The sequence below is a fragment of the Pseudopodoces humilis genome, chromosome 3, assembly GCF_049639895.1.
Source record: "Pseudopodoces humilis isolate 2021_Gansu_Grassland_sample_001 chromosome 3, ASM4963989v1, whole genome shotgun sequence".
NCBI classification, from domain to species: Eukaryota; Metazoa; Chordata; class Aves; order Passeriformes; family Paridae; genus Pseudopodoces; species Pseudopodoces humilis.
In genome coordinates this window covers 112967128-112991639 of record NC_142202.1, presented here as the reverse complement: position 1 = coordinate 112991639, position 24512 = coordinate 112967128, and the positions used below count along the sequence as shown (strand labels likewise).

General features: G+C 65.0%; 2 protein-coding genes and 1 non-coding gene across 10 annotated transcripts; all 3 read left to right on the top strand.

The window, feature by feature from the left end:
- Positions 1-2140: 2140 nt before the first annotated feature.
- On the top strand, positions 2141-2304 carry LOC148184740 (U1 spliceosomal RNA). Its single transcript, XR_015772344.1, has one exon. It is a non-coding gene; the product is annotated as a U1 spliceosomal RNA (small nuclear RNA).
- Positions 2305-2692: 388 nt separating this feature from the next.
- On the top strand, positions 2693-16544 carry CAD (carbamoyl-phosphate synthetase 2, aspartate transcarbamylase, and dihydroorotase). 5 transcript variants are annotated; one of them, XM_014261306.2, is made up of 45 exons: positions 2693-2806; positions 3055-3194; positions 4134-4263; positions 4455-4597; positions 4708-4849; positions 5354-5525; positions 5598-5783; positions 5868-5980; positions 6085-6224; positions 6320-6451; positions 6675-6908; positions 6991-7212; positions 7550-7738; positions 7920-8044; positions 8124-8257; positions 8332-8444; positions 8544-8794; positions 8865-9111; positions 9223-9321; positions 9414-9638; positions 9716-9898; positions 9992-10210; positions 10291-10458; positions 10529-10711; positions 10785-10889; positions 10964-11212; positions 11436-11517; positions 11697-11863; positions 11973-12137; positions 12214-12345; positions 12423-12624; positions 12702-12892; positions 12961-13101; positions 13210-13305; positions 13375-13513; positions 13625-13672; positions 14129-14173; positions 14277-14431; positions 14514-14588; positions 14693-14905; positions 15075-15200; positions 15298-15453; positions 15531-15632; positions 15719-15813; positions 16416-16544. In XM_014261306.2, the coding sequence occupies exons 1-45, from the start codon at positions 2722-2724 to the stop codon at positions 16516-16518; spliced, it is 6762 nt and encodes a 2253-aa protein (XP_014116781.2). In that variant the 5' UTR covers positions 2693-2721; the 3' UTR covers positions 16519-16544. The 5 variants fall into 5 exon arrangements, with proteins under 5 accessions (XP_014116781.2, XP_014116783.2, XP_087909857.1 ...); XM_014261308.2 differs by lacking the exon at positions 13625-13672; XM_088053731.1 differs by having other exon boundaries at positions 8332-8794; positions 13387-13513.
- On the top strand, positions 16540-23626 carry MPV17 (mitochondrial inner membrane protein MPV17). 4 transcript variants are annotated; one of them, XR_015772298.1, is made up of 8 exons: positions 16540-16663; positions 20431-20546; positions 20825-20917; positions 21155-21250; positions 21370-21466; positions 21577-22760; positions 22907-22959; positions 23035-23097. XR_015772298.1 is itself a non-coding variant. In XM_088053733.1 (7 exons), the coding sequence occupies exons 1-7, from the start codon at positions 16591-16593 to the stop codon at positions 23102-23104; spliced, it is 534 nt and encodes a 177-aa protein (XP_087909859.1). In that variant the 5' UTR covers positions 16540-16590; the 3' UTR covers positions 23105-23626. The 4 variants fall into 4 exon arrangements, 3 of the variants coding, with proteins under 3 accessions (XP_087909859.1, XP_087909861.1, XP_087909860.1); XM_088053733.1 differs by lacking the exon at positions 21370-21466 and having other exon boundaries at positions 22728-22760; positions 23035-23626; XM_088053735.1 differs by lacking the exon at positions 21370-21466 and having other exon boundaries at positions 20795-20917; positions 22728-22760; positions 23035-23626.
- Positions 23627-24512: the final 886 nt, after the last annotated feature.

The window sequence follows — 24512 nt, the reverse complement described above, 5'->3', positions numbered from 1 at the left end:
GCCCGCCTGGGGATGGGCAGTGCAACGACTGAGAAACTGCAGTCACAGCCCTCCCACCTCCTCTCCCCTCCCCTCATGCACTCAGGATTGTTCCTGTGACCCTGTCTGCCCCATCCAAGCCCCGCTTCCAGGCTCTCACGTTCCAATTTGCTTCCAGGCTGGGTCGGCTTGTTATAAATGAAATTAGAATTTTGACAACTAGATCCCTTGGGTTAATGGCAGTTTAATTAAAAAGGAATACAATTTAGTAAATTAAAAAATAATTTGGTATAAAAGAATACAGTTTAATAAAAAATATAATTTAGCAGAAAATTACAATTTATATATCTAATCTGCCAATAATTAAGTATGATTAAACCATAAGCAAAACCGACCGGGATATGGGGAGGGCTTCTCACCCCACCTCATGTACAAAACTGACCGGGGTACGGAGGGGGTTCCCCACCCTGCCCCAAGTACAAAACAAAGCACTTCCAGCTAAACTCATATACCGTGTGCTTATACATATTCATTCATGTTTCCCGTCAGTTTCCTCCTATTTCCCATTTTTCTGACTTTATGTCACTTTTCCTCACAGCACACGTTATTTGTTATTTGTTATTTGTCACTTGTTATTAGGGGGTCTCCAGTCTTCTTTTGGGGTCTTTTGGCGAAGGCTTCTCCTCTTCCTCGTTGTCCTTTGGATAACCTTACAGGTTTGTGTGTGCGTACTAAGCGTTGTGCTATGTAAGTTACTAATTAGTCTGATATTTACTGATTTTAGACCCAATGCCTAAAGTTCTAATTTTGTCTATCTCAAGGCCATTTTTCTCTTGGGACATCACTGATCTTCCAAACTCCATCCTGTACCTCAATTTAACACGTAACATCTGTAAAGGGGTACATCTGCCTTGTAACACCGATTCTTTTGATTGCTTCTGATAATAACTTTCCAAATAGTTACAATTTAGTTAGCACGAATCAATTCCATTTATTACAGGCTGAATTCTCATTGACACAAACTCCAACAATGACAAGCCCAGCACGACCTTGATGCTGCCCCAGCAGGTATCTTATTCATCCTTCATGCGCAGAAGGTGTTGCTACCCATCTAAAAGCTTTGCTCCAGATCTTCCAAGCAGTTTGGGAAGTTTTGTGAGCTGGCATCTCTCTTCTCAGCCTTTGTTCTGCAGATGGACAGCACTGCCCACAAGCAGCCGGTGTATCCCTGAGCGCCCAGCCAGCAGTGACAGGAGAGGAACAGGGGCACCGTGTTGGCTTTGGGTGTGCACGGCTCTGTGGGGTGATGGGAGCTGCTGGGTCTGGGGTGAAGCGAATACCGGTGTTTAATGGCCCCTTGCTGCCCCTTGGAGGCTGCATGGGCATTTCCACGGCACCGTGTGCACATGGGCACCCCCTCCAAGGGCATCTGCTCTCCCTGTGCTGCTGCCAGTGCCCAGACCCCCGCGGTACCGGGGGTTGCTGGGCTGTGGCACCTTGTAGGTGCCATCCTGTGGCCCTGTGCTGGAGCCCAGAACAGGCCCTTACCACCCGGCGAGGTCCTGTGCAGCCCCGGCAGCCCTGCCGATCTCCAGGATCCCCGCGTCCCTCTCTGTTAGCAGGACCAGCCGGCAGCGATCTGTGTCCCTGGGATAGCGCCGCTCACCCCCGGCCCGATCTCCCGCTCTCCGTCCAGTGGCGACTGCGCTCCGCCATTGCTGCGGCTCCAGCCCGGCAGCGCTGTGCTCTGACACCGAGTCCCGGGCAGCCGGACCCGAACCCGCGGGCCCGGAGCAGCTCCCGGTTCCGGTCAGAGAGGGGGCGGGGCCTGGGGGGGGCCGGGGCGGGGCAGCGCGAGCGCGGGGCAGAAGAAGCGCGGGTCTGTTTTGTGGGCGTGGTTATGCAAATCAGAGCGGGACGGGGCGGTGCGGGCGCGGTTTATGGGCGGGGTTATGCAAACGAGGCGAGGCGCGCGGCATGCCGGGACACGGCCCGCGCAGAGCCCGCGCTGCCCTCGCGCGTCCGCGGGCGCTGCGCGGGCCGGGCCGTGCGGGCCGGGCCGCAGCGCGGGGCCGGTTGGGTGCGGGGCCGGGGTCGGGGTGGGCGTGTGTTGGGGAGGCGTGGGGCGGTCAGGGTGGTTGGGCGTGGGGCGGGGTCGGGCATACTTACCTGGCAGGGGAGACACCATGATCAGGCAGGTGGTTTTCCCAGGGCGAGGCTCATCCCTTGCACTCCGGGTGTGCTGACCCCTGCGATTTCCCCAAATGCGGGAAACTCGACTGCATAATTTGTGGTAGTGGGGGACTGCGTTCGCGCTCTCCCCTGATACGTTGGTGGTAAAGACAGAATGATTTCTAAGGAAGCCTTTCATTCACATCTCGTAACTTTGAGTTACTGTAGCACAAGTCCGTCCGTTTAGGATCACTTAGAGGTGTTCAGGTCTTTAATCGCCCTGTCCAAGCTTGCGTTCGGCCTCAGCCCCTCCGGCTCCCGGTGCTTGGCTGCTCCAGCATCTCCGGCCGCGCCCCGGGAACCGGCGGTCGGGCCCCGGCTCGGTGCTGTTCTCCGTGCCCGCTCTCGCCCCGCGGAGCCCCCGCGGCCGCTGCACCGGGTGCCGCTGTCCCGCCCCGGGGCGGCCCCGGCGCGGCCCCGCCCCGGATCCTCCCGCCGCCGCCGCAGCCCAGCGGCGCGCACCCCGCTCGGTCCCCGCCGCGGAGCCGCCGGAGCGCACGTGGCGACGCCATGGCCCGACTGGTGCTGCAGGACGGCTCGGTGCTGCCCGGCCGCCCCTTCGGGGCCGTCGGGGCCGCCGCGGCGGGGGAAGTGGGTGAGTGCGTCCGGGGGGCCGGGCCGGGGCCGGGATGCCGTGGGGCGGCCCGAGACGGGCGGCGGCGCGGGAAGGAGCGGGAACCGGGGATCCGGCCCGGCCCGGGGACTCCGTCAGCTCGGGGCCCCTCCGTGGGGCCTCGAGGGGCGCGGGGTTGGGATCGGCCCGGCTGTGCCTGGCTCGGTGCCCCCCGACGGGACGCGGGGCCGGGCAGCGCCCCGCATCACCCCCATCGCGATCCCCCGCAGTGTTCCAGACTGGCATGGTGGGGTACCCCGAGGCCCTCACCGACCCCTCCTACAAGGCGCAGATCCTGGTGCTTACCTACCCGCTGGTGGGTAACTACGGAGTGCCCCGGGACGAGCCCGACGCCTTCGGCCTCAGCAGGGTGAGCGAGGGGCTGCGGGTCCCGCGCTGGTGTCGCCCGGCGTGTGGCAGAACGGGACGCTGCCAGGGTGGCACGGATGGCACGAGGTGCCAGGGCGGGACGTGCGGGGTGCCAGGGCACAGTGAGTGGCACATGGGGGCAGGAAGATGTTTGATTGACCCCGACGCTTCGGGGCCCAGGGCCGCAGCGGGGCCCGGCGTGCTGTGACACGGCGAGGACGGGGGCTGGGCAGGGGGAGACCCCAGTGCACTGGGATTGGGGTGCCCTCGCAGCTCGTGGGGTGTGGGGCTGTGTGTTTCCTCACCAGGGCTCTGTTGCAAGGCGGGAGTCTCGAACCCCTGTGATAAGGCAGGGCTGGGGCTGGGAAGAGGGGCTGCTCGAGGCCCCAGCCCCCTCCCAGCCCCTTGGTCACCACGCTGCCCATCCCGGGGCAGAGTCCAGCCCTGCTGGGGCCGTGCTGTGCCGGCCTCCCCGCTCTGACCCGGGGGGTCTCGCTGTTAGCAGCGCTCTCCAGGCCTGTGGTGTGCAGGTCTCTGCTGTGGCCTGTGCTTCCAGGAACCTGAGCCCTGGTCCCATGGGACAGGAGATACCAGCATGTCTGGACCTCGCTGGCGAGGCTGTGGCTGGTGGGTGGGTGCTTTCCCATCGGCTTGGTTTGTGCTGCAGCTGAGCCAAGCTGAGGCGTCCCGTGGCACGGGCCATGTTGGAATGTGGGCAGTGGGCTGCAGTCCAGCAGCACTGTGGGGGCCTGGACACCCCATCCTGGGCCTCCCTGATCCAGGGACTTTGCTGGACTAAGGCTCAACTTTGCTGCAATATGTGTGGGCCAAGGTGGGGGCAAGTGACAGCCCAGCACTGGGAGGGCTGGTCCTGTGCTGTGGGAATGGGGTTTGTGTTCCATGGGGTTTCACCAGGGCTGGTGACCCTCTCTCCCTGCAGTGGTTTGAGTCCAGCAAGATCCATGTGGCTGCACTGGTGGTGGGCGAGTGCTCAGAGACCCCCAGCCACTGGAGCGCATCCCACTCCCTGGACCAGTGGCTGAAGGAGCAGAATGTCCCTGGGCTACAAGGTGGGACTGGGGAGACAGCAGAGTAGGGGGGGGGTGGGGGCTATGGGTCTGCAAGTTCTGAAACCAGACCCGTCTCTGTGGAAATTTGCCCACCGGGGGTCTGACCCTCTGTTTGGGGGTGATGATGCTGCTGGGGCACAGGGCTGGGCTGGGCCAGGACCGTGGGATTGTGTCTCACAGCCCACTTGCAGGGGTGGATACCCGGGCACTGACAAAGAAGATCCGCGAGAAGGGGACGCTACTGGGGAAGCTGGTGCCGGATGGGACCCCCGAGGGGAGCCTCTCCTTCGAGGATCCCAACGAGAAGCACCTGGTGCAGGAGGTGTCACTGAAGGTGTGGTGGGGAGTCTGAGCGGGGCTGGGGACAGCGGGGGGCTGTGCAGCCCCTCACTGCGGGGGGCTGGCCCCAGCAGGAGTCCGGGCAACCCACTTCCCTTCCCACAGGCACCACGAGTGTTCAACCCGGGCGGGTCGCTGCGTGTCACGGCCCTCGACTGCGGCCTGAAGAACAACCAAATTCGGTGTCTGTGCAAACGGGGGGCCACTGTCACTGTGGTGCCCTGGGACCACCCGCTGGACCCTGCAGGTGAGATGGCAGTGGTTGGGGACACTCGGGGGGGGGGATGGGAGGAATGGGGTCTGGCATAGGGACTGTCTGCATGGTTGCTGCTGGGGACAGCAGGCACCTGTGTCCTGCTCAACGCAGGTGGGGTGGGGAGCCTCGGTGTCATCATTCCTGGAGGCTTTGGGGCTTGGGCCCTCAGTGTGGCACCACAGGAGCAGGGCCATGGGCCTGGGCTGCCTTGCTGTGATTGGCATGGGGGACTCTGGACTGTGGTATTGGTGTCCCTCAGGGTGAGGGGCGCCATGGGGGACTGGCTGGGCCTTGCTGCCCTTTGAATGGGTGTTGTGGGGTCAGAACACCTTGGTTGCAGCCCTGCTGGGGTGTCGAGGGAGCTGCAGGCTCAGGGTGCTTCTCTGGCTTCTCTGCTGGTAGCCAGGAGTGCCCACTGTGAGTCTGTGGGGATCTTGGGGGCCCTGCTGTAATGCTGAGGGGCCCCACTTTGACCCTGCTGCTCTCTTGACACAGACTTTGATGGGCTGTTCATCAGCAATGGCCCTGGGGACCCACAGCTCTGCCAGGAGACGGTGTCCAGCCTGTGCCGGGTGCTGGATGCACCCCAGCCCAAGCCCATTTTTGGGATCTGCCTGGGACACCAGCTGCTTGCCCTGGCCCTCGGTGCCCGTACCTACAAGATGAAGTGAGTGGGAGTCCGGAGTCACTGCAGGGGTCCTGGCTGCTGGGGCTGCCTGACACCTGTCCTGCCACACAGGTATGGGAACCGTGGGCACAACCAGCCCTGCCTGCACGAGGACACGCAGCGCTGCTTCATCACGGCGCAGAACCACGGCTTCGCGGTGGAGACGGGCAGCCTCCCGCCCGGCTGGCTGCCGCTCTTCACCAACGCCAACGATGGCTCCAACGAGGGCCTGGTCCACCAGCACAAGCCCTTCTTCAGGTGCGTGCGGGGCGACAGCACGTGTGGGGTTGGGGGCTGTGGCTGTGGGTCATGGTGATGTGCCCTGCCTGATCCCCTCCGCAGTGTCCAGTTTCACCCTGAGCACTGCGCCGGCCCCACAGACCTGGAGGGTCTCTTTGATGTCTTTGTGGAGGTGGCGCGGGACCTGCGGGACGGGCACGGCAGTTCCCGGACAGGTGGGTGTGAGTGTGAGAGACGGGCGGGACCACGGGCCGAGGGCTGCAGGACAGGGCTGTGCACGGGGATGCCCTGTCCCCAGCGTGCCACGTCCCCCCCCCAGTGCGGGAGCGCCTGCAGGAGCGGCTGAGCTACACCAAGGCACCAGCGGGGGATGCAGCCCGGCCCCGCAAGGTGCTGATCCTGGGCTCTGGTGGCCTTTCCATTGGGCAGGCAGGCGAGTTCGATTACTCGGGGTCACAGGTGAGTGCCCACCCCAGGGCATAGGGGGTGGTAGGGGCCACAGGGGGGGCGGGGGCCCAGGGGCCACCAACTGTGACCCTTCTGCTCCCCATGAGGCCATCAAAGCGCTGAAGGAGGAGAACATCCAGACGGTGCTGATCAACCCCAACATCGCCACGGTCCAGACCTCCAAGGGCCTGGCAGACAAGGTGTACTTCCTGCCCATCACCCCTGAGTACGTCACCCAGGTGAGCACCCCGGGATGCTGCCTGGGAGGGGGCGATTTGGGAACGTGGGGATGGTGGAGCTCAGGGAGATGAGCTTGGGGCTGGGCTGGGGGATGGCCTAGAGCCTGGCGCACGTAGGGCTGGGTAGGGTTGGAAGGGACTTGAGGGGCCACACAGGTGAAGAGGCAGCTGGAAAACACAGGACCCACCCTGGTTTCTGTCCCACCGCCCCGTACCCCCCCAGGTGATCCGGAATGAGCGGCCTGACGGGGTGCTGCTGACCTTCGGGGGGCAGACAGCCCTCAACTGTGGCGTGGAGCTGACCAAGGCGGGGGTTCTGGAGCGTTACCACGTGCGGGTGCTGGGCACGCCCGTTGCCTCCATAGAGATGACAGAGGATCGCAAGGTCTTTGTGGAGAAGATGGAGGAGATCGGGGAGCACGTGGCGCCCAGCGAGGCGGCTGCCTCCCTGGAGCAGGTCTGGGGTGGTCTGGGGGGCTGTGGGACAGGGCAGGGTCTTGTCCTTCCTGTTCCCACCATGACCCCGTTGCTCCCTGTAGGCGCAGGCTGCAGCTGAGCGGTTGGGGTACCCGGTGCTGGTGCGCTCCGCCTACGCCCTGGGGGGGCTGGGCTCCGGCTTTGCCAACAGCCGGGAGGAGCTGGTGGCTCTGGTGAGCCAGGCCTTCACCCACACCTCCCAGGTGCTGGTGGACAAGTCCCTGAAAGGCTGGAAGGAGATTGAGTACGAGGTGGTGCGAGATGCCTACAACAACTGTGTCACGGTAGGGGATGGAGGGAGGCCTCGGCTGCTGCAGAGGGATAAATGTGGGGCAGGGGCTGGGGGCTCGCACTGTTCCTTGTCCCCAGGGAGGGTTCCCCAGTGCCTTCAGTGGTGCTGGCACAGCTGCTGTGTGCCACTGGGAGCTGCACCCTGTGTGCCAGAGCCCTGCACCCCTGTGCTGGGGTGTTCACCCCAGCTCTCCACCCAGTGGAACACCCCGTGTACTCCAGTCCTGACTGGGCAGGGGAGGATGTGGTGTGAACTGGGAGGGACCCACCAGGAACAGCACGTGGAGCCATGGGGGAACCCCAAGCCTACAGTGACCTCCCCACTGCCAGGTGTGCAACATGGAGAACCTGGACCCGCTGGGGATCCACACGGGCGAGTCCATTGTGGTGGCACCCAGTCAGACCCTCAACAACACCGAGTACTTCATGCTGAGGCGCACAGCCATCAAGGTGGTGCAGCACCTGGGCATCGTGGGCGAGTGCAACATCCAGTTTGCCCTCAACCCCGAGTCGGAGCAGGTACTTGCAGCTCCCTACGGGTTCTGGCTCCCGCTCCTGATCCCCGGCCAGCCTCGCCCTGGGGGATCTGGGTCCTGCCCCATGCTGTCCCACCAGGCTGTGCCGCTGCAGCATCTCTGGGACACAGCGGGTCTGGCCTGTGCCATGGCACCCACTGACCCTGCCCGCCTGCTGCCCACAGTACTACATCATTGAGGTGAACGCCCGGCTCTCCCGCAGCTCGGCCCTGGCCAGCAAGGCCACTGGTTACCCGCTGGCCTATGTGGCTGCCAAACTTGCTCTGGGCATCCCCCTGCCCCTCCTCAGGTGAGGGACCACCACAGCACGAGACAAGGTGCTGCCCTGGTGGGATGGCCCCAGCTGCTGACCCCTGTCACCTCCTCAGGAACTCTGTCACCAACTCCACCACGGCCAGCTTTGAGCCCAGCCTGGACTACTGTGTGGTGAAGATCCCGCGATGGGACCTCAGCAAGTTCCTGCGCGTCAGCACCAAGATCGGCAGCTCCATGAAGAGCGTGGGTGAGCGCAGGAGGGCGGCACTGGTGGGGCACGCGGCGGGCACGGGATCCTCCTGCTCACCCCACCTTCTGCAGGGGAGGTCATGGCCATTGGGAGGAACTTTGAGGAGGCGTTCCAGAAGGCTCTGAGGATGGTGGACGAGAACTGTGTGGGCTTTGATCACACAGTGAAGCCGGCCTCAGACATGGTGAGCACTGGGGTCTGGGTGTCTGTGCTGGCTGTGCCATTCTGGGAGGAGAGGGGGCCACCTGCCTCCCTCGGCCACACTCAACCCCTGGCCCGGCAGGAGCTGGAGACACCGACGGACAAGCGAATCTTCGTGCTGGCAGCGGCGCTGCAGGCCGGGTACTCCATCGAGCGGCTCTATGAGCTGACCAAGATTGACCGCTGGTTCCTGCACAAGATGAAGAGCATCACGGACCACGCGCTGCTGCTGGAGTCGTACCGGGGTGCACAGAGCACCATGCCGCCCGCCGTGCTCAAGCGCGCCAAGCAGCTCGGCTTCTCCGACAAGCAGGTGGCCCTGGCCGTGCTCAGGTGAGATGGGATGGGGACAGCCCTGTTCTGCTCCCTGCCTCGATCCTGGCGCTCACCCAGCTCTGTGCAGCACCGAGCTGGCCGTGCGGAAGATGCGGCACGACCTGAAGATTCTGCCAGTGGTGAAGCAGATCGACACCGTGGCAGCAGAGTGGCCAGCCCAAACCAACTACCTGTACCTGACCTACAATGGCTCTGAGCACGACCTGGCCTTCCGTGAGCCTCATGTCATGGTCATTGGCTCCGGCGTCTACCGCATTGGCAGCAGTGTCGAGTTTGACTGGTGTGCAGTTGGCTGCATCCAGGAGCTCCGCAAGGTCAGACGGGCCCCAGCACCCTGTGGAGCGAGGGGTGGGTGTCCCCAGTCAGAGGATGAGGCTGGGTAGGGGTTGGGGACTCTGGGCTCACCTTGTCCCAACTCCCAATAGATGGGCTTCAAGACAATCATGGTGAACTACAACCCTGAGACGGTGAGCACCGATTATGACATGTGTGATCGTCTCTACTTCGATGAGATTTCCTTTGAGGTGAGGGGGCTGGGGCCCTGAGAGCTGCAGGGCTGGGTGAGGGCTGCCATGGCTCTGTCCCAGCCATCCCTCTGCCCTGCACGGTGCTGCAGGTGGTGATGGACATCTACGAGCTGGAGAACCCTGAGGGTGTGATCCTGTCCATGGGCGGGCAGCTGCCCAATAACATCGCCATGGCCCTGCACCGGCAGCAGTGCCGCATCCTGGGCACGTCCCCGGAGGCCATAGACTCGGCCGAGAACCGCTTCAAGTTCTCCCGCCTGCTCGACTCCATCGGCATCAGCCAGCCCCTCTGGAAGGAGCTCTCCAACATGGAGGTGGGGCCCAGCAAACAGGAGAGGGCTGCCTCAGGGCGGCTCTCTGCGCGTGCGCTGAGGTTCCATCTCTCCCACAGTCAGCCAAGCACTTCTGCTGCAAGGTGGGGTACCCCTGTGTCGTGCGCCCTTCCTACGTGCTGAGCGGTGCTGCCATGAACGTGGCGTACTCGGACAGCGATCTGGAGAAGTTCCTGAGCAACGCCGTGGCTGTGTCCAAGGAGCAGCCTGTTGTCATTTCCAAGTTCATCCAGGAGGCCAAGGTCCATCCAGGAGGCTGCTCCAGCCCTGGGATGCCCCCTGAAAGCCCTAGCCCCCACCCCAGGGACAGGCTGTGACCATGTTCCCGCTCACAGGAGATTGACGTGGACGCGGTGGCCTGTGACGGTGTGGTGGTGGCCATCGCCATCTCGGAGCACGTGGAGAACGCTGGGGTGCACTCGGGTGATGCCACACTGGTGACCCCCCCACAGGACATCACCCCCAAGACGCTGGAGCGCATCAAGGCCATTGTCCATGCCATTGGGCAGGAGCTGCAGGTCACAGGGCCCTTCAACCTGCAGCTCATCGCCAAGGTACCTGGGACTGGGGACTGCACAGGTGGGTGCTCACTCCACGTCCCCAGCCCTGCCTCATTCTGCTCTCTCTTTTCTAGGATGACCAGCTGAAGGTGATAGAGTGCAATGTTCGTGTCTCCCGCTCCTTCCCCTTCGTCTCCAAGACCCTGGGTGTGGACTTGGTGGCTCTGGCCAGCCAGGTGATCATGGGTGAGGATGTGGAGCCTGTGGGACTGATGACAGGCACAGGCATCGTTGGTGTTAAGGTGAGTGGGGGCCATGGGGCCAGGCTGGGGTGCAGGGTCAGGCAGCTCCTGAGCGTCCCCTTGTCCCCAGGTGCCCCAGTTCTCCTTCTCACGCCTGGCGGGCGCTGATGTGGTGCTGGGTGTGGAGATGACCAGCACGGGTGAGGTTGCCTGCTTTGGCGAGAATCGCTGCGAGGCGTACCTGAAGGCCATGCTCAGCACCGGCTTCAAGATCCCCAAGAAGAACATTCTGCTGACCATCGGCAGCTACAAGGCACGTGGGGGTAGAAGTGCTGGGAGCCTGGGGTTCCCTCTCTGCCCTCTGACCGGCCCCTGGTTCATTTCAGAACAAGAGCGAGCTGCTGCCCACGGTGCGGACGCTGGAGAGCCTCGGCTACAACCTGTATGCCAGCCTCGGCACCGCCGACTTCTACACCGAGCATGGCATCAAGGTCAGGGCTGGGGCCTGCAGGGCCAGGGTCACTCCTGGGGTGTTGCAGGGCCCTGACGGGGTCACTGCCTGCAGGTGAAGGCTGTGGACTGGCACTTTGAGGAGGCAGACAGCAGCGAGGCTGGTGCCCGGGAGACCCAGCGCAGCATCCTGGACTACCTGGCCGAGAACCACTTTGAGATGGTCATTAACCTCTCAATGCGCAACTCGGGGGGCCGCCGGCTCTCCTCCTTTGTCACCAAGGGGTACCGCACCCGGCGCCTGGCTGTCGACTACTCCGTGCCCCTCATCATCGACATCAAGTGCACAAAGCTCTTCGTAGAGGTGGGCTGGGACACGTAAAGATGTGCTGGGGCACGTGGGGACCACGGGTGCAAGGAAAGGGAGCGAGGTAGGGTTGTGGAAGTCGTGTTGTGGGTGCTGTGGGGCAGGCACTGTGTGTGGGTGTCACTGTGCAGGGGTTGTTTTTGGGGTGCTGCTCGCAGAGGCATCATCACGCTGGCCCTGCTCCTGACCTAGGGTCCTGCCTCGGCCGCTGTTTCTGCAGGCACTGGGCCAGATCGGGGCAGCCCCCCCATTGAAGATGCATGTGGATTGCATGACATCCCAGAAGCTCATCCGTCTGCCAGGTGGGTGTTCGGTGGCCCCATGGGGGCAGCACGGAACCGGGACAGTGCTGGCAGCGGGGCTGGGCACGTCTGCAGGCACGGCGGGGAGAGATGTTTCTGTGCTGCGCTGGCGGGATGGCCCTCGTCCCTCATATCCCCTGTGGCCAGCAGCTGCCAGTGCTGACGCTGACACTCCCCAGGCCTGATCGACGTCCACGTCCACCTCCGTGAGCCGGGTGGCACCCACAAGGAGGACTTTGCATCGGGCACAGCAGCCGCCCTGGCCGGGGGTGTCACGATGGTGTGTGCCATGCCCAACACCAGCCCTGCCATCACCGATGCCACCTCTTTCGCCTTGGCACAGAAGGTGAGGAGCTGCTGCCAGCCTCACATCCCCTCCTGTGCCAGCCATGGTGGGCTCCTTGCTGGTGGCAGGACCGGTCCCGCCACAGCACCCGCTGCCTCTTGTCCTGCAGCTGGCTGAGGCTGGGGCCCGCTGCGATTTTGCTCTCTTCCTGGGGGCCTCCTTGGACAATGCTGGCACTCTGGGCCCCCTGGCTGGTGCAGCCGCTGGGCTCAAGATGTACCTGAACGACACCTTCTCCAGCCTGAGGATGGACGACGTGTCGCTGTGGATGGAGGTGAGCAGGAGGGCAGGGGCTGGCACAGGGCGGATCTGCTCGCCGCACCGGTGCCCAGCAGCCCCGTTCTCCCCAGCACCTGGAGCAGTGGCCGCGGCACCTGCCCATCGTGGCGCACGCGGAGCGGCAGACGGTGGCTGCCGTGCTGATGGTGGCCCAGCTGTACCAGCGTCCTGTCCACATCTGTCACGTGGCGCGCAGGGAGGAGGTGAGCAGGGCGAGCCGTGGGTTCCAGGGATGGAGCACGGCGCCCTGTGGGTTCCCCACTAACCACGGCTGCCCCAGATCCTCCTCATCAAGGCGGCCAAGCAGAGGGGGATCCCGGTGACGTGCGAGGTGGCCCCGCACCACCTCTTCCTGAGCCAGGATGACCTGGGGCGCCTCGGGAAGGGCCGTGCAGCCGTGCGGCCGGAGCTGGGCACCCGCCAGGACGTGCAGGCGCTCTGGGAGAACATGGACATCATCGACTGCTTTGCCACTGACCACGGTAAGTCCCCAGGGATGGTGGCCGTGGGGTGGGGAAGGTGGTGGGGACAGGCTCCGGTGACCAGCCCCATCCTGCAGCACCCCACACGCTGGAGGAGAAGCAGGGGCAGGAGCTGCCCCCTGGGTACCCTGGCCTGGAGACGATGCTGCCGCTGTTGCTGACGGCCGTCTCTGAGGGGCGACTCAGTGTGGAGGACATCGTCCAGCGCCTCTATGAGAACCCTCGCAAGATCTTTGGGCTACCAGCGCAGGAGGACACCTTTGTGGAGGTGTGTCCTTGCCCACGCGCCCCAGGTCCAGCCCCCACCCTTCTGCCTCTGACCCACTGTCCTGGCAGGTGGACCTGGAGCACGAATGGATCATCCCCAGCAGCACAGTCTTCTCCAAGGCCCGTTGGACCCCCTTTGAGGGCATGCAGGTGAAGGGGACAGTGCGGAGGGTAGTCCTGCGTGGGGAGGTTGCCTACATTGATGGGCAGGTAAGGTCCGAGCTCTTTTTATTCTTGTATTGAGGATGTTCTCTATCACAGAGGGGGTCCCCCAGTGCTGATCCCGTTTCCCTAATCCCATCTGTGCCATGGCTGCAGGTGCTGGTGCCCCCTGGCTATGGACAGGATGTGAAGAAGTGGCCCTCAGGAGCTGCACTGCTGCCACATGGGGCCCCCACCAAGGAGAGTGTGAAGGTACTGGGGTGTACCCAGCTGGCAGGGGGTCCCTCTCCGCCCTAGCTCCAGCTCGGTCTCTCGTTTCAGACCCCCGAGCAGTCCCGGCACATGGCTGGTGATGTGCTGCGTGGGCGAGCCCCCAGCCCGCGCCGGCCCGGCCCGGCAGGTGACACACGCTTCCACCTCCCACCCCGCATCCACCGAGCCTCCGACCCCGGGCTGCCAGGTAGGGGGGCGGCCGGTGCGGCGGGCGAGCGGCGGGCACGCTGCCTGGGGGGCCGGGTCTGGGAGCGTGGCTGGGCGGCCCCGCTGATGCCAGCCCTTGTGTCCCGTTCAGCATTCCGGAGGCTGGGAGCCGCGCACCGCCCGGGCGCCCGAGGCACCGGTAATGTCTGGGGGGGGACTCACTAATGGCACTGACTGCAGCCCATGAGTGCATCCCCTCCCCCAGGTGCCGTACAGGCCCCGGGCTGCCTGCGCTGCCCACCACGGGCCCCTGACGGCACCCAGCACCGGGACTGGGCGCTGTGGGACAGGGCATGGCTGTGGCCGCCCACTCCCCTCCTGCCCCAGCTCACCTCAGGGACCCCTCACCTGCCAGTGTGATCTGGGGGGGTGGCCAGTTGGGAATTGCAGGGAGAGGGTCACAGCACAGCGTGGGGCTTGGACTGCCTCTCTGGTTGACCATCACCCTGGCATCGGGCCCATCTTGATTTCACCTGGTGTTGCCAAGGGCCAGGAGGGTTGTGCCACGCTGGCAGCGTGCCAGGAGGAGAGCGGGGCCCTGGGGTGCCGCTACTCCCCACAACCCCTAATACCACCGCTCCCCTCTCCCACCCAGCCGAGGACACTCGTGAGAAGGGCAGCAGGAAGGCAGCGGAACTGGGTGAGTGCAGCAGGGGCCCACACTGGGGATCCGGGGTCTGAGGCTGGTGCCTGGGCTCCTCGGAGCACTCCCGTGGGCTGACCAGCTGCTCTCGGTGCCACAGATTCAGCGGGGGTCCAGGACAGCCACTTCTACCCCCTGGGCCCTGTCCCGCGCCAGGCGTCTCCTCAGCGCGCTCCCCACTTCCAGACCTCCCCGCTGCTGCACCCCCTTGTCGGGCAGCACGTCCTCTCTGTCCGGCAGTTCTCCAAGGAGCAGGTGGGTGCGGGGCTGTGGGTGCTGCGGTGCTTCCTGTGCCCCAGCTGAGCCCTGGTGCCTCCCGCGCCACCTGTCCCCGCAGCTGTCCCACCTGTTCAATGTGGCACACACCCTGCGCATGCTGGTGCAGAAGGAGCGGAGCCTGGACATCCTCAAGGTGAGCCGTGCACAGAGTGCACACCTGTGCCCTGGGCACCGCGAGGGAGCCCTGAACCAGCCGGGGATGCCAGGGCTCCCCGAGGTGACAGCCTGGCCCTGCAGGGGAAGGTGATGGCGACCATGTTCTACGAGGTGAGCACGCGGACCAGCAGCTCCTTTGCAGCAGCCATGAGCCGGCTGGGTGGCTCTGTCCTGTCCTTCTCCGAAGCCACCTCCTCTGTGCAGAAGGGCGAGTCGCTGGCTGACTCTGTGCAGACCATGTGCTGCTACGCTGATGTGCTGGTGCTGCGGCACCCCCAGCCTGGCGCTGTTGAGGTGAGGGGCTGAGGGAAGCTGCCTTCTTTCCTGGAGGCACTGGGGACTCTGCCCCGATGGCAGGGATGGTGACCTGTGCTGTGGGGCAGGGATGTGGTCCCCAGCTGGGTCGGGGCTGGGAATCGTGCCCTGTCTGTGCTCACCTGCCCTGCCTTGCTGGTGCTCCCAGCTGGCCGCCAGGCACTGCCGCAAGCCGGTGATCAACGCCGGGGACGGGGTGGGGGAACACCCCACGCAGGCGCTGCTGGACATCTTCACCATCCGCGAGGAGCTGGGCACAGTCAACGGGATGACGGTGAGGTGCAGGGGCCAGACGGCACAACCGGCTGGTCAAGGGGCCCTGTCTAGGCCCTGAGTGGCCCCGGACAGGCTGGGCTGACCTCTCTCCCCAGATCACCATGGTGGGTGACCTGAAGCACGGGCGCACGGTGCACTCCCTGGCCCGCCTGCTCACCCAGTACCGCGTCAACCTGCGCTACGTGACCCCTCCCGGCCTCCGCATGCCCCCCGACATCACCAGCTTTGTGGCCTCCCGGGGCATCCAGCAGGTGAGGGGCAGGGTGGGGGCTGGCCCACACACACTCTCAGGCCCTGTGCCCCCTCCAACCTTACGGTGCTGCCCCAGGAGGAGTTCGGGAGCATCGAGGAAGCGCTGCCAGACACAGATGTGCTCTACATGACCCGCATCCAGAAGGAGCGCTTCCAGCGGGCCGAGGAGTACGAGGCTGTGAGTGAGGGGAGCCTGGGTCCTGCTGCCCTCCGGGGGTGTGGGGACTCCCCTGGCCCAGCTCAGGGCTCTGTGTGTTCCCTCAGTGCTTCGGGCAGTTCATCCTCACACCCCACATCATGACCCGAGCCAAGGAGAGGATGGTGGTGATGCACCCCCTGCCCCGTGTCAACGAGATCAGGTGGGGAGGGGGGAACGGGGGTAGGGCGGCTGCAGGGCTCGGGGGGCAGGGGAGCTTTGGAGGGAGCGTGTGGGGAGGTGTCTGGGAGAACGGCTGCGGACTCTACAGGGCACAAGTGGGGGTACCCCGGGCTCGGGGGCTGTAGGGAGGGCTCTGGGGGTGTCTGGGGCAGTGGTGCTGCAGGGGGGGCCTGGCAGGGCCATGGAAGCTGCAGAGTGTGGGGGCGTCTGGGGCAGGAGGACGGCGGGGTGGTGGGCAGGGCTGGGGAGAGCTCAGATCGGCGGGGGCCGCAGCTGTGGGTCTGTGTGTCCCGGGGGAGAGCTCAGATCGGCGGGGGCCGCAGCTGTGGGTCTGTGTGTCCCGGGGGAGAGCTGAGATCAGCGGGGGCTGCAGCTGTGGGTCGGTGTGTCCCGGGGGAGAGCTGAGATCGGCGGGGGCTGCAGCTGTGGGTCTGTGTGTCCCGGGGGAGAGCTCAGATCGGCGGGGGCTGCAGCTGTGGGTCTGTGTGTCCCGGGGGAGTCCCGCGGGGGTGGGCGCCTCCCGGGGGGATCCTGAGGGCCCCGGGCCGGGGGGGCGGTGCCGCTGATGACGTCACTCCGCAGCGTGGAGGTGGACTCGGACCCGCGCGCCGCGTACTTCCGGCAGGCGGAGAACGGGATGTACATGCGGATGGCGCTGCTGGCCACGGTGCTGGGCCGCTACTGACCAATAAACGCTCTCGGTCGCGACACGACACCGCGCCGCGACACGCGTCACCGCGCCGCGACACGCGGGGCCATGACGGCGGTCTGGAGGGGCTGCGGGCGGCTGCTGGCTCGGCGGCCCGGGGCGGCGCAGGCGCTCACAGCCGGTAAGGGACGGGCCGGGCTCCTGCTGCGGCCGCGCCCTGAGACCCCGGGCCCCGGAACACAGCCCCCTGCCCTGCCCCGGGCCTGCACAGGCCCCCCGCCCCGCCCCAGACCCCGCACAGCCCCCCGGAACACAGCTCCCCTGCCCCACACAGCCCCCTGCCCTGCCCCGGGCCTGCACAGCCCCCCTGCCCCAGGCCCCACACAGCCCCCTGCCCTGCCCCGGGCCTGCACAGCCCCCCTGCCCCGCCCCAGACCCCACACAGCCCCCCAGAGCACAGCTCTCCCCTGCCCCACACAGCCCCCTGCCCTGCCCCGGGCCTGCACAGCCCCCCTCCCCCCCCCCAGACCCCACACAGCCCCCCAGAGCACAGCTCCCCTCACCCCTGCTGGCACACGGCCCACCCTCCCTGGCACACACCCTGTCCCCCCTGCACATGCCCCTCGTGGTCCCTGCTCTCCCCGGTGTGCTGAGCTCTTTGCTCACAGTCTCCATCAGCACAGGACCCTCTGCCCACGCACGGCCCCCCCAGCCCCTCACCCCGCTGTGTGGGCACCATCACCCTGCGGGAGGCAGGGCTGAACACAGCTGGGGGGCTTCCAGTGCCTCAGGGGTCTGTCCTAGGTGGAAGAGGGGCTGCCATGCCCAGGCTCAGCAGGGACCCCCATGTCACACCAGGGAGGGGCCCTGGCCCGCTCCCTGCTCAGGAGGTCTGCGTCAGGGGCCTGTGCTGGAGCCACAGCAGGGACTGTAAGGAATCACAGCCCTCACACCCAGACCCGGCGGGAGGCTGTCCTGGGGTCCCCCTCCCCTGGGAGGGGATGGATGCTGAGCTGCAACACGGGGAATTCACAAGTCATTCACAGTCAGTGCTGAAGGCATAGAGGTGCTGCCTGAGGAGAGGCTCCCGGGGCTCGGCACAGGGGATTGAATCTCCCTAACACTGCTGCTGCTTGCAGAGCTGTGAGGTGCCACAGATCTGCCCTGGTGTTGGTTCATGACTTTGCTTCTCCCAGGATTTGCAGCCCTGGGGCAGCTCTGCCCCCCCTGCCCTGCTCCCTCCCCACACCCCACCTGTGGCTGGGTCTGGGTGGTGGGGGAGCGTGTCCTGCTTGTGGCACATGTTCTCAGGGCTGTGTGGTGCCTGTGCTGCACTGATGGTTGGAGCAGGGGGGGGTCCCTGCGTGCTCACCTCCTGCTCGCAGCCTCCCTGTCACCCCCACTTTGCTCCTGCCCCGATTCTCCCTGCCCTGCCACTGCTGCCCCTGCCCTCCTGCTCCCAGCAGCCCAGGATGCTGGGAAAGCACAGCCCCGGGGCCTGGGGGTGCCCTGCTGAGCCGGGGGCTCCCCTCGCTGAGCCGGCACTGGCCCTCAGCCCTGAGAGCTGCGGGGGGGTGGCACGATGCCCCCCTGCCTGGCTGCTGGGGCCCTGCCAGGCCGCTTTGCTGTTCCTGCTGTTATTTTTATCGGATGTCACGGAGTCTATTGCTGGCAGCACGTCCCCCTGTGCTTGGCAGGAGACCAATGGAGAGCTGGGACGGGCTTCCAGGGCCGGCCCTGCCCACCCCTCCCCTGCTCACTGTGGCCCTGGGCTGGCTCTGACCTCGGCTCTGCTCTGCCTGTTGCTGCTTCCCGTGGGAGCTGGTGCTGCTGTGGCACAGCCCCCTGTCCCCAGGGCTCTGCCAGCCTGCAGGGCTGCGGGGCACAGCCTCTCTGGATGCTGGGCTGCTGCTGGACATGGTTCCACCAGCCCAGAAGCTTCTGCCCTCGGGCTGGGCTCTTCCTGCTGCAGCAGGTGCCCAGCTCCAGCCAGGGGGGTGTGAGCACCCCTGCTCTCAGAGCTTCCACGAGGATCTCCATGCACGGCCAGGCTCAGCCCCACTGCTGGCTGTGATGGTCCGTGCAGCTTCCCAGCCCTGTGCCAGGTCTATCCCAACCTCCAGCCCTGCCTTCTCTCGCTGCTCCCAGAGACCCCAGTGCTGCCAGCTGGGGCCAGGCCAGGGAGCTGCTGGCAGTTGGCTGTGCCCGCTGTGTGCAGCCACACTTGCTGGCTGAGCTGCCGTCCGAGGGTCTGGGGTCAGGCAGGGCTTTGCCTCCTGCATCCTGGGCCCTGGGCCAGGCTGCCAGCAGGGCCTGGGCACAGTGGGCAGTAGCACGTGCCTGCAGCCGTGACCCTCCTGTCCCTCTGCCTGTGGAGAGCAGTCCCCTGCTCCTGCCATGGCAATGCCATGGGCACGGAGATGGTGCCCTGCTCAGGTTTGGGCCCCATTCAGAGTCCTCTGGTCACAAGAACATCAGCCTGGGGGGCTGCTAGGCACTCTGGGCACCAGGTTTGGCTGGGATGAAAGCTCCAGCCATGCACAGGAGCTGTGGCTGGGCTGTGCTGATGGCACCCTGGGCAGGCACTGTGGCCAAAGCCATTCATTGCAGGGGGCTGGATCTGGCTGCATCCCCAGGCCTGGGAAGGGATGCACGGACAGGTCTGTCCCTCCTGGCACAGCCTCATCACTTCTGGGCACTGAGTCTTTGGCACTGGATGAGTAAGAGGTGCCTGCTGTGTTCTCCATGAGTTCCGTGCCCTGCACCCAGCTCCTGGGACTGCAGCTCCTGGGAGTGCTGCTGCCAGCAGCCAGGGCTCTGTGCCTGGAGTCCAGCACCTGCCTCCACCCCCTGCCCGGTGCCGCTGTGGCCCGTGAGCTGATGGGGCTGCTCTGCCATCGTGGGGGGCTGTGGGGTCTCTCAGGGCTGGGGACAGACCCTCAGATCCTGGGGCAGGAGATGGAACCTGTGAAGCAGCAGGTGGTGCTGCTGGGAGTGCAGCAGCTCTGTGGGGCAGCAGAGCCTGGGCTGGCCCTGCCAGTGAGCTTTGGGGACCATGTGGCTTGGTGTGGGGACAGGGAGCTGGGCCCTTTTCCATGAGGAGCCACTGAGGAAGTCCCTGGGGTACAGCTGGTACCGAGCTGGTCATGGCTGGGGCTGTCAGACAGGGGCTGCTGGGGCTGGCACCCATCAGGCTGACGGCTTGCTGGGCTCAGGGCTTCCAAGGACGGAGCAGAGAGGCAGTGTGGCTGGAGACCTGCCAGGGAACCGTCCCAGGGGGAGTGGGGAGAGGGAGCAGGAGCCGCCAGGGCCGGGGGAGCAGCTGGAGGGGGCAGCACTGGGCCAGCCGAGTTGCGTCGATGGGGTCAGGGGTGTAGGATGGAGCAGGAGCTGCCAGAGACCCAGCCGGGCAGCACCCCACCAGGGACACTGATCTAGAAACAGGGCCAGGAGCTGTGCCAGCAGCCAGCTGTGGCAAGGGGCTGGGACAGCCTGGGCAGTGGGGAGCTCGTTTTGCCCATCCCAGCTGCTGGAGCTGCTCTCTGTGAAGGGGATCACAGTCAGCAGAGCCTGCCCGGTGTCCAGGGAGAGCTTTGGGGGTGCTGTGGGAAAGGCTGCGGTGGAGATCACGGGCAGCAGCTGGACAGGCTCTGCTCTGAGAGCCCCAGGCACTGTGGACCCTGGGTGAGGGTCAGCCCCAGTCCGGGTCACAGGGTCGGGGTGCAGCTGGACACCGTTTTCACCAGAGATGCTGCGGTGTCCTGGGAGGCCCGAGGCACTTGGCAGAGTGGGACGCCTGTGCCCTGGGGTTTGGTGCAGGCAGTGGGGAGCTGCAGCTGGGACAGCTGGCAGGGCTGGAGCAGGCTCAGGCATCCTGGGGCAGGGGGCCCAGCTGTGGGCAGGCCACACAGGGGTCTCACCTGCCTGAGTGGGCTGTGCTGGTTGCAGGGGCCCTCATGGGAGCTGGGGATGTGATTGCGCAGCAGCTGGTGGAGCAGCGGGGGCTGCATGGGCACCAGTGCCCCCGCACCCTGAGAATGATGGCCATTGGCTTCTGCTTTGTGGTGAGTGGCAGCGGGGTGGGATGGGGTGGGCTGGGGTGGAGTGGGAGGCTCCTTCAGCCTAGTGGGACCATGGTGGTGCAGTGAGAGTTGGGCCATCCTGGTGCCACCTCCAGCAGCCATGGGCAGGGCCAGTTCCATGGAGCAGGAGCAGCATAGGACAAGTTTGTCTTTGTGGTCCAGGGCGGGAGCAGGGCCATGTAACCAGCTTGGATCCCCCCAGCCCTGACCCCAGTGACCAGTGAGGGCAGATACTGCTCCTCACCCCCTGGCTCCTGCAGGGCCCTGTTGTGGGCAGCTGGTACAGGATCCTGGATTGGCTCATCCCAGGGAACACAAAGGTTGTGGCTGTGAAGAAGGTGATCCTAGACCAGGTTGGTGTGACAATAGTGAGGGTGTTGCGTGGGACTGGGGCAGTGGGATGGAGCAGTGGGGACAGCTGTGTCCCTCTGGCAGGTTTCCAGCCTGCTCTGAGAGCCCAGTGCCTGAGCTGGGCCCAGCCTCACTTAAGTGGAGGGCTGGGGGGGGCATTTTCACAGAGGCTGCCCATGGCCAGCCTGGCTTCAAGCACCACAAGCTCCTCAGCACGGGCCGTGGCTCCTCTCTCGCAGGGGGCTTTCGCGCCGTGCTTCCTCGGCTGCTTCCTGGCTGTCACAGGGGCCGTGAACGGGCTGTCGGTGCAGGATAACTGGTCCAAGATCCAGCAGGTACGTGCTGCTGCCCTGGGCAGCCCTGAGGGGCCCTGGGCAGCCGTGGGGCCCTGGCAGCTCCTCCCTGTGTGCTGGCCCTGACGGCTGCTCCTGTTTGTGTCCGTGCCCATGGCCAGGCACTGGGTCCCAGGGCCCTGGGCGTGTTGGGTGCCCAGTGCTGCCAGTCCAAGTACTGGTGCCAGGCCTGGTTCCTCTGGCGTGGGTGTCCTGTGGGTGAGTACTGGGGTCCCACCGGAGCCAGACACGGGTGCCATGGGCATGCTGTCCAGCCCCGCTCCTGGCTGGGTCTCCAGAGCAATTACCGAGATGACTCCCATTAACAGTAATTGCTGGAAACCGGTGTGAACACTGAGTCAGCGTGTCCAGAGTGAGTCACTGGGGAGTGGGTGCCCACCTGCCACAGGAGGAGGCATGCTGGGGTGGTCGTGTGGCTGCCAGGAGTGGCAACACCAGCCTCGCTCACTGATGCTGCCGGAGCTGCGTGTGAACGGCCCCAGCCTGGCTGGAGCTCTGCCCGAGTGCCACCACCCAGGGTTTGTTCCTTTGCATGGGAGCACCCAGTCACCAGCCTGCTACACTCTGGGCTGCCAATACATGCCCCTCATCCTCCCCCAGAGTGCAGGAAGCAGATCCCAGGGCAGGATCCCATCACCTCTGCTTTCGTCAGACTCTATGCAAGTCACGGACGGGGTATGGAGTGCTCCGAGGCACCCTAAGGACACACATGAACAGATCGTGGGCACAGGCAGCACTCTGAGCACTCCAGTCCATCTTCCCCTGCTGCATCCTGACCAGCTCGTGCCATGGATCCTGCCTTGCCTTCCCCAGGGAATCCTGCCCTGCTTGGTGATTCGTGCGAGCTGTGGCTCCTGGCGAGCCCCGACCTGCGAGGGGGTGATGGGCTGGGGGCTGGGCAGCAGCTCTGGCAGCACCTTCACCCCTGGCTTGGGGTGCATCCGCCTCTCCCCACGCAGAGGAAGCGTCAGCAGAGCATCCATCACCCCGCACCTGCTCAGCCCGTCCTGGGCTGCTGGCCAGCGGCAGGAGGAGCCCGGCCTCCTGGCTGAGTCACGGCCAAGCTGGATGAGGGACTTGTCCTGCTGCCATGGGACAGGGATGTGACACGGCCTGGCTGTGGCAGGAGGACAAGGCAGCACCTTGGAGTCCCAAAACAGTTGCCCCAGCTCAGTGCCTTTCTCCATTTCTGCTGCATGGTGCCCAGGAGGGGGCTGGGGGGGCACTGAGCTGGAGAGGGGCTCACAGCCCACACTGGGGAGAGAAGCCATCTGCCCATGTGCCGTGGCTGTGGCACAAAGGGCTCTCGGGGGGGATGGTTCTGGTCACCCTCTCCCTGCCACCCTCAGGCAGGGAAGGCATGGGCAGGGCTGCAGGGGCTCCGTGCCCGGCAGTGTGGAGTTGGGGGGACCAGTGGCAAGGATGGGGGCCGAGTGCTCACACCTCCTTTTTCTTGCAGGACTACATGGATGCCTTGATGACCAATTACTGTGTGAGTGCTGGCAGATCTCTGTCCCTGCCTGTCTCCTCCATGGGGCTGCCATGGGCTCTGTGGGACAGCCTGAGCACCAGGCAGGGGTGGGTGTGGGGCAGGGACCCTGGCAGGGCTCCTCACTGCTCCTCCCTTTCTCTGCCCAGATCTGGCCACCCGTCCAAGTTGCAAACTTCTACTTTGTGCCTCTGCAGCACAGGTAAGGTTGCGGCCCTGGCGCCCAGTCCGTGCCCCGTGAGGCGGCAGCTGCAGACCCTGTCCCCTCTGTCCCCAGGCTGGCTGTTGTCCAATGTGTTGCCATCGTCTGGAACTGCTACCTGTCCTGGAAAGCAAATCGGATGTGAGGCAGAAGCCATGTCCCATCCCTGTCCCCAGCCTGTGCCCTGCCTGACCCCACCGCGGCTCAGAGCCCTTGGAGTGGGCGCGTGTGGCCGTGGCAGGTGGGACACGCGGGGTCCTGGCAGCAGCCATCCCGCTCTTCTCAGGGGAGCACCATCCCCTGTGGCCTCAGCCCCCACTGCCCCAGGGAGAAGATGGTGCCAAGACAGGCCTGGATCTGCTCTTGCCCTGCTGCGCAGCAGCTGTGCCCACGATGTGCTTCTCCACCTGTGCTCAGCCATTTCTGAGCCCTTGCCTGCACACAGGGTGTCCTGCCCCGAGCGTCACTCTGACCTTCCCATGGCACATCCTGAGGGAAGAGAGGAGGGGAAGTGGAGAAGAGGAGCAGAAATGGCCCTGAGCTGGCTGTGCTATGGGCACAGAACTGGGGTCACTGCAGGCTGGGGATGCTCCCCCTGAAAACGGGGTTTGCTGTGGCTCTGCTGTGGACAGTCAGAGCATCAATAAACGGTGGTCTTCACATCTGATTCCCGTGGCCCGGGGGCTTGTGGCCCAGCGTGCCCCCCAGACCCTGAAGATGCAGTTCCAGAGCGACTGTTCTGTTACGGATCAACAGGTCCACCCTGCCTCATCTCAAGGCACCGAGCATAGGGCGATGGACTGCAGGCAGCTGGGGTGGCCTGCCCCACTGGCTAGAGAAGGACTCTGACAGGGGGTGGATGGTGGTTCAGGGGATCATCCAGCTGCAGCTGTTCCGTGGGCTGTGATGGTGCCTCCACAGCTGCAGAGCAGTGAAATGAGGTCGATGGTGCCAGAGTCCCGATGCTGGGTGTAGAGTCCCCCAGGGGCAGGGCGTGCCTGATGCAGGGCTGTGCATCTGGGGAGGGTGCCATGTCCTAAACAAGCCTGCCTGTTGTGCCAGAGAGAAGCCCCACGGAGCTGTCACTGCCAGCACTGCTGCCCCTGGGCAGGTGTGTCCACACTGACACAATCCAGCTCCCACAGTGTCCCTGCCCAGCACATCCCAACCAGGGGCTCCAAGTGGAGCTAGTGGGACCACGGTGGTTCATCTCACCTCTGTGGAGCTCTGAGCCCTGGCCCCCTCACCTGTGCTACTGCAGCCCCACATAGCTGGACAGAGCCATCCCCATGCTGCTGGCACCACCTGGGCTCTGCCAGCGTGGCCTTCATGGAGGGGATTCACTGTTGTCCTCCACCCTCATCCTCCCCACGGTCTGGTTCTGTGCTGAGTACCTGGGGGGCCTCGGGTTCTGTGCGGGGCTCAAACTCTCTGCAGCCAGTGGGGTGGGTGCTGAAGGTGGCAGGAATTTGCAGCTCTGAGGTGTTGAGCCTCTCACAGCTCCCTCTGGGGGTGCAGGAGGCTCTCGCTGTCAGCAACGAGTGAGCTGCGAG

Bases quoted from the DNA above. Each gene is read 5' to 3' on its own strand.
- MPV17 (XM_088053735.1), top strand. From the start codon at position 16,591: ATGACGGCGGTCTGGAGGGGCTGCGGGCGGCTGCTGGCTCGGCGGCCC. The intron at 21,251-22,727 runs GTACGTGCTGCT...TTTTTCTTGCAG, and splicing joins ACTGGTCCAAGATCCAGCAG to GACTACATGGATGCCTTGAT. The intron at 22,960-23,034 runs GTAAGGTTGCGG...CTCTGTCCCCAG, and splicing joins TTTGTGCCTCTGCAGCACAG to GCTGGCTGTTGTCCAATGTG.
- CAD (XM_088053730.1), top strand. From the start codon at position 2,722: ATGGCCCGACTGGTGCTGCAGGACGGCTCGGTGCTGCCCGGCCGCCCC. The intron at 6,909-6,990 runs GTCTGGGGTGGT...TGCTCCCTGTAG, and splicing joins CGGCTGCCTCCCTGGAGCAG to GCGCAGGCTGCAGCTGAGCG. The intron at 9,639-9,715 runs GTGGGGCCCAGC...TCTCTCCCACAG, and splicing joins AGGAGCTCTCCAACATGGAG to TCAGCCAAGCACTTCTGCTG.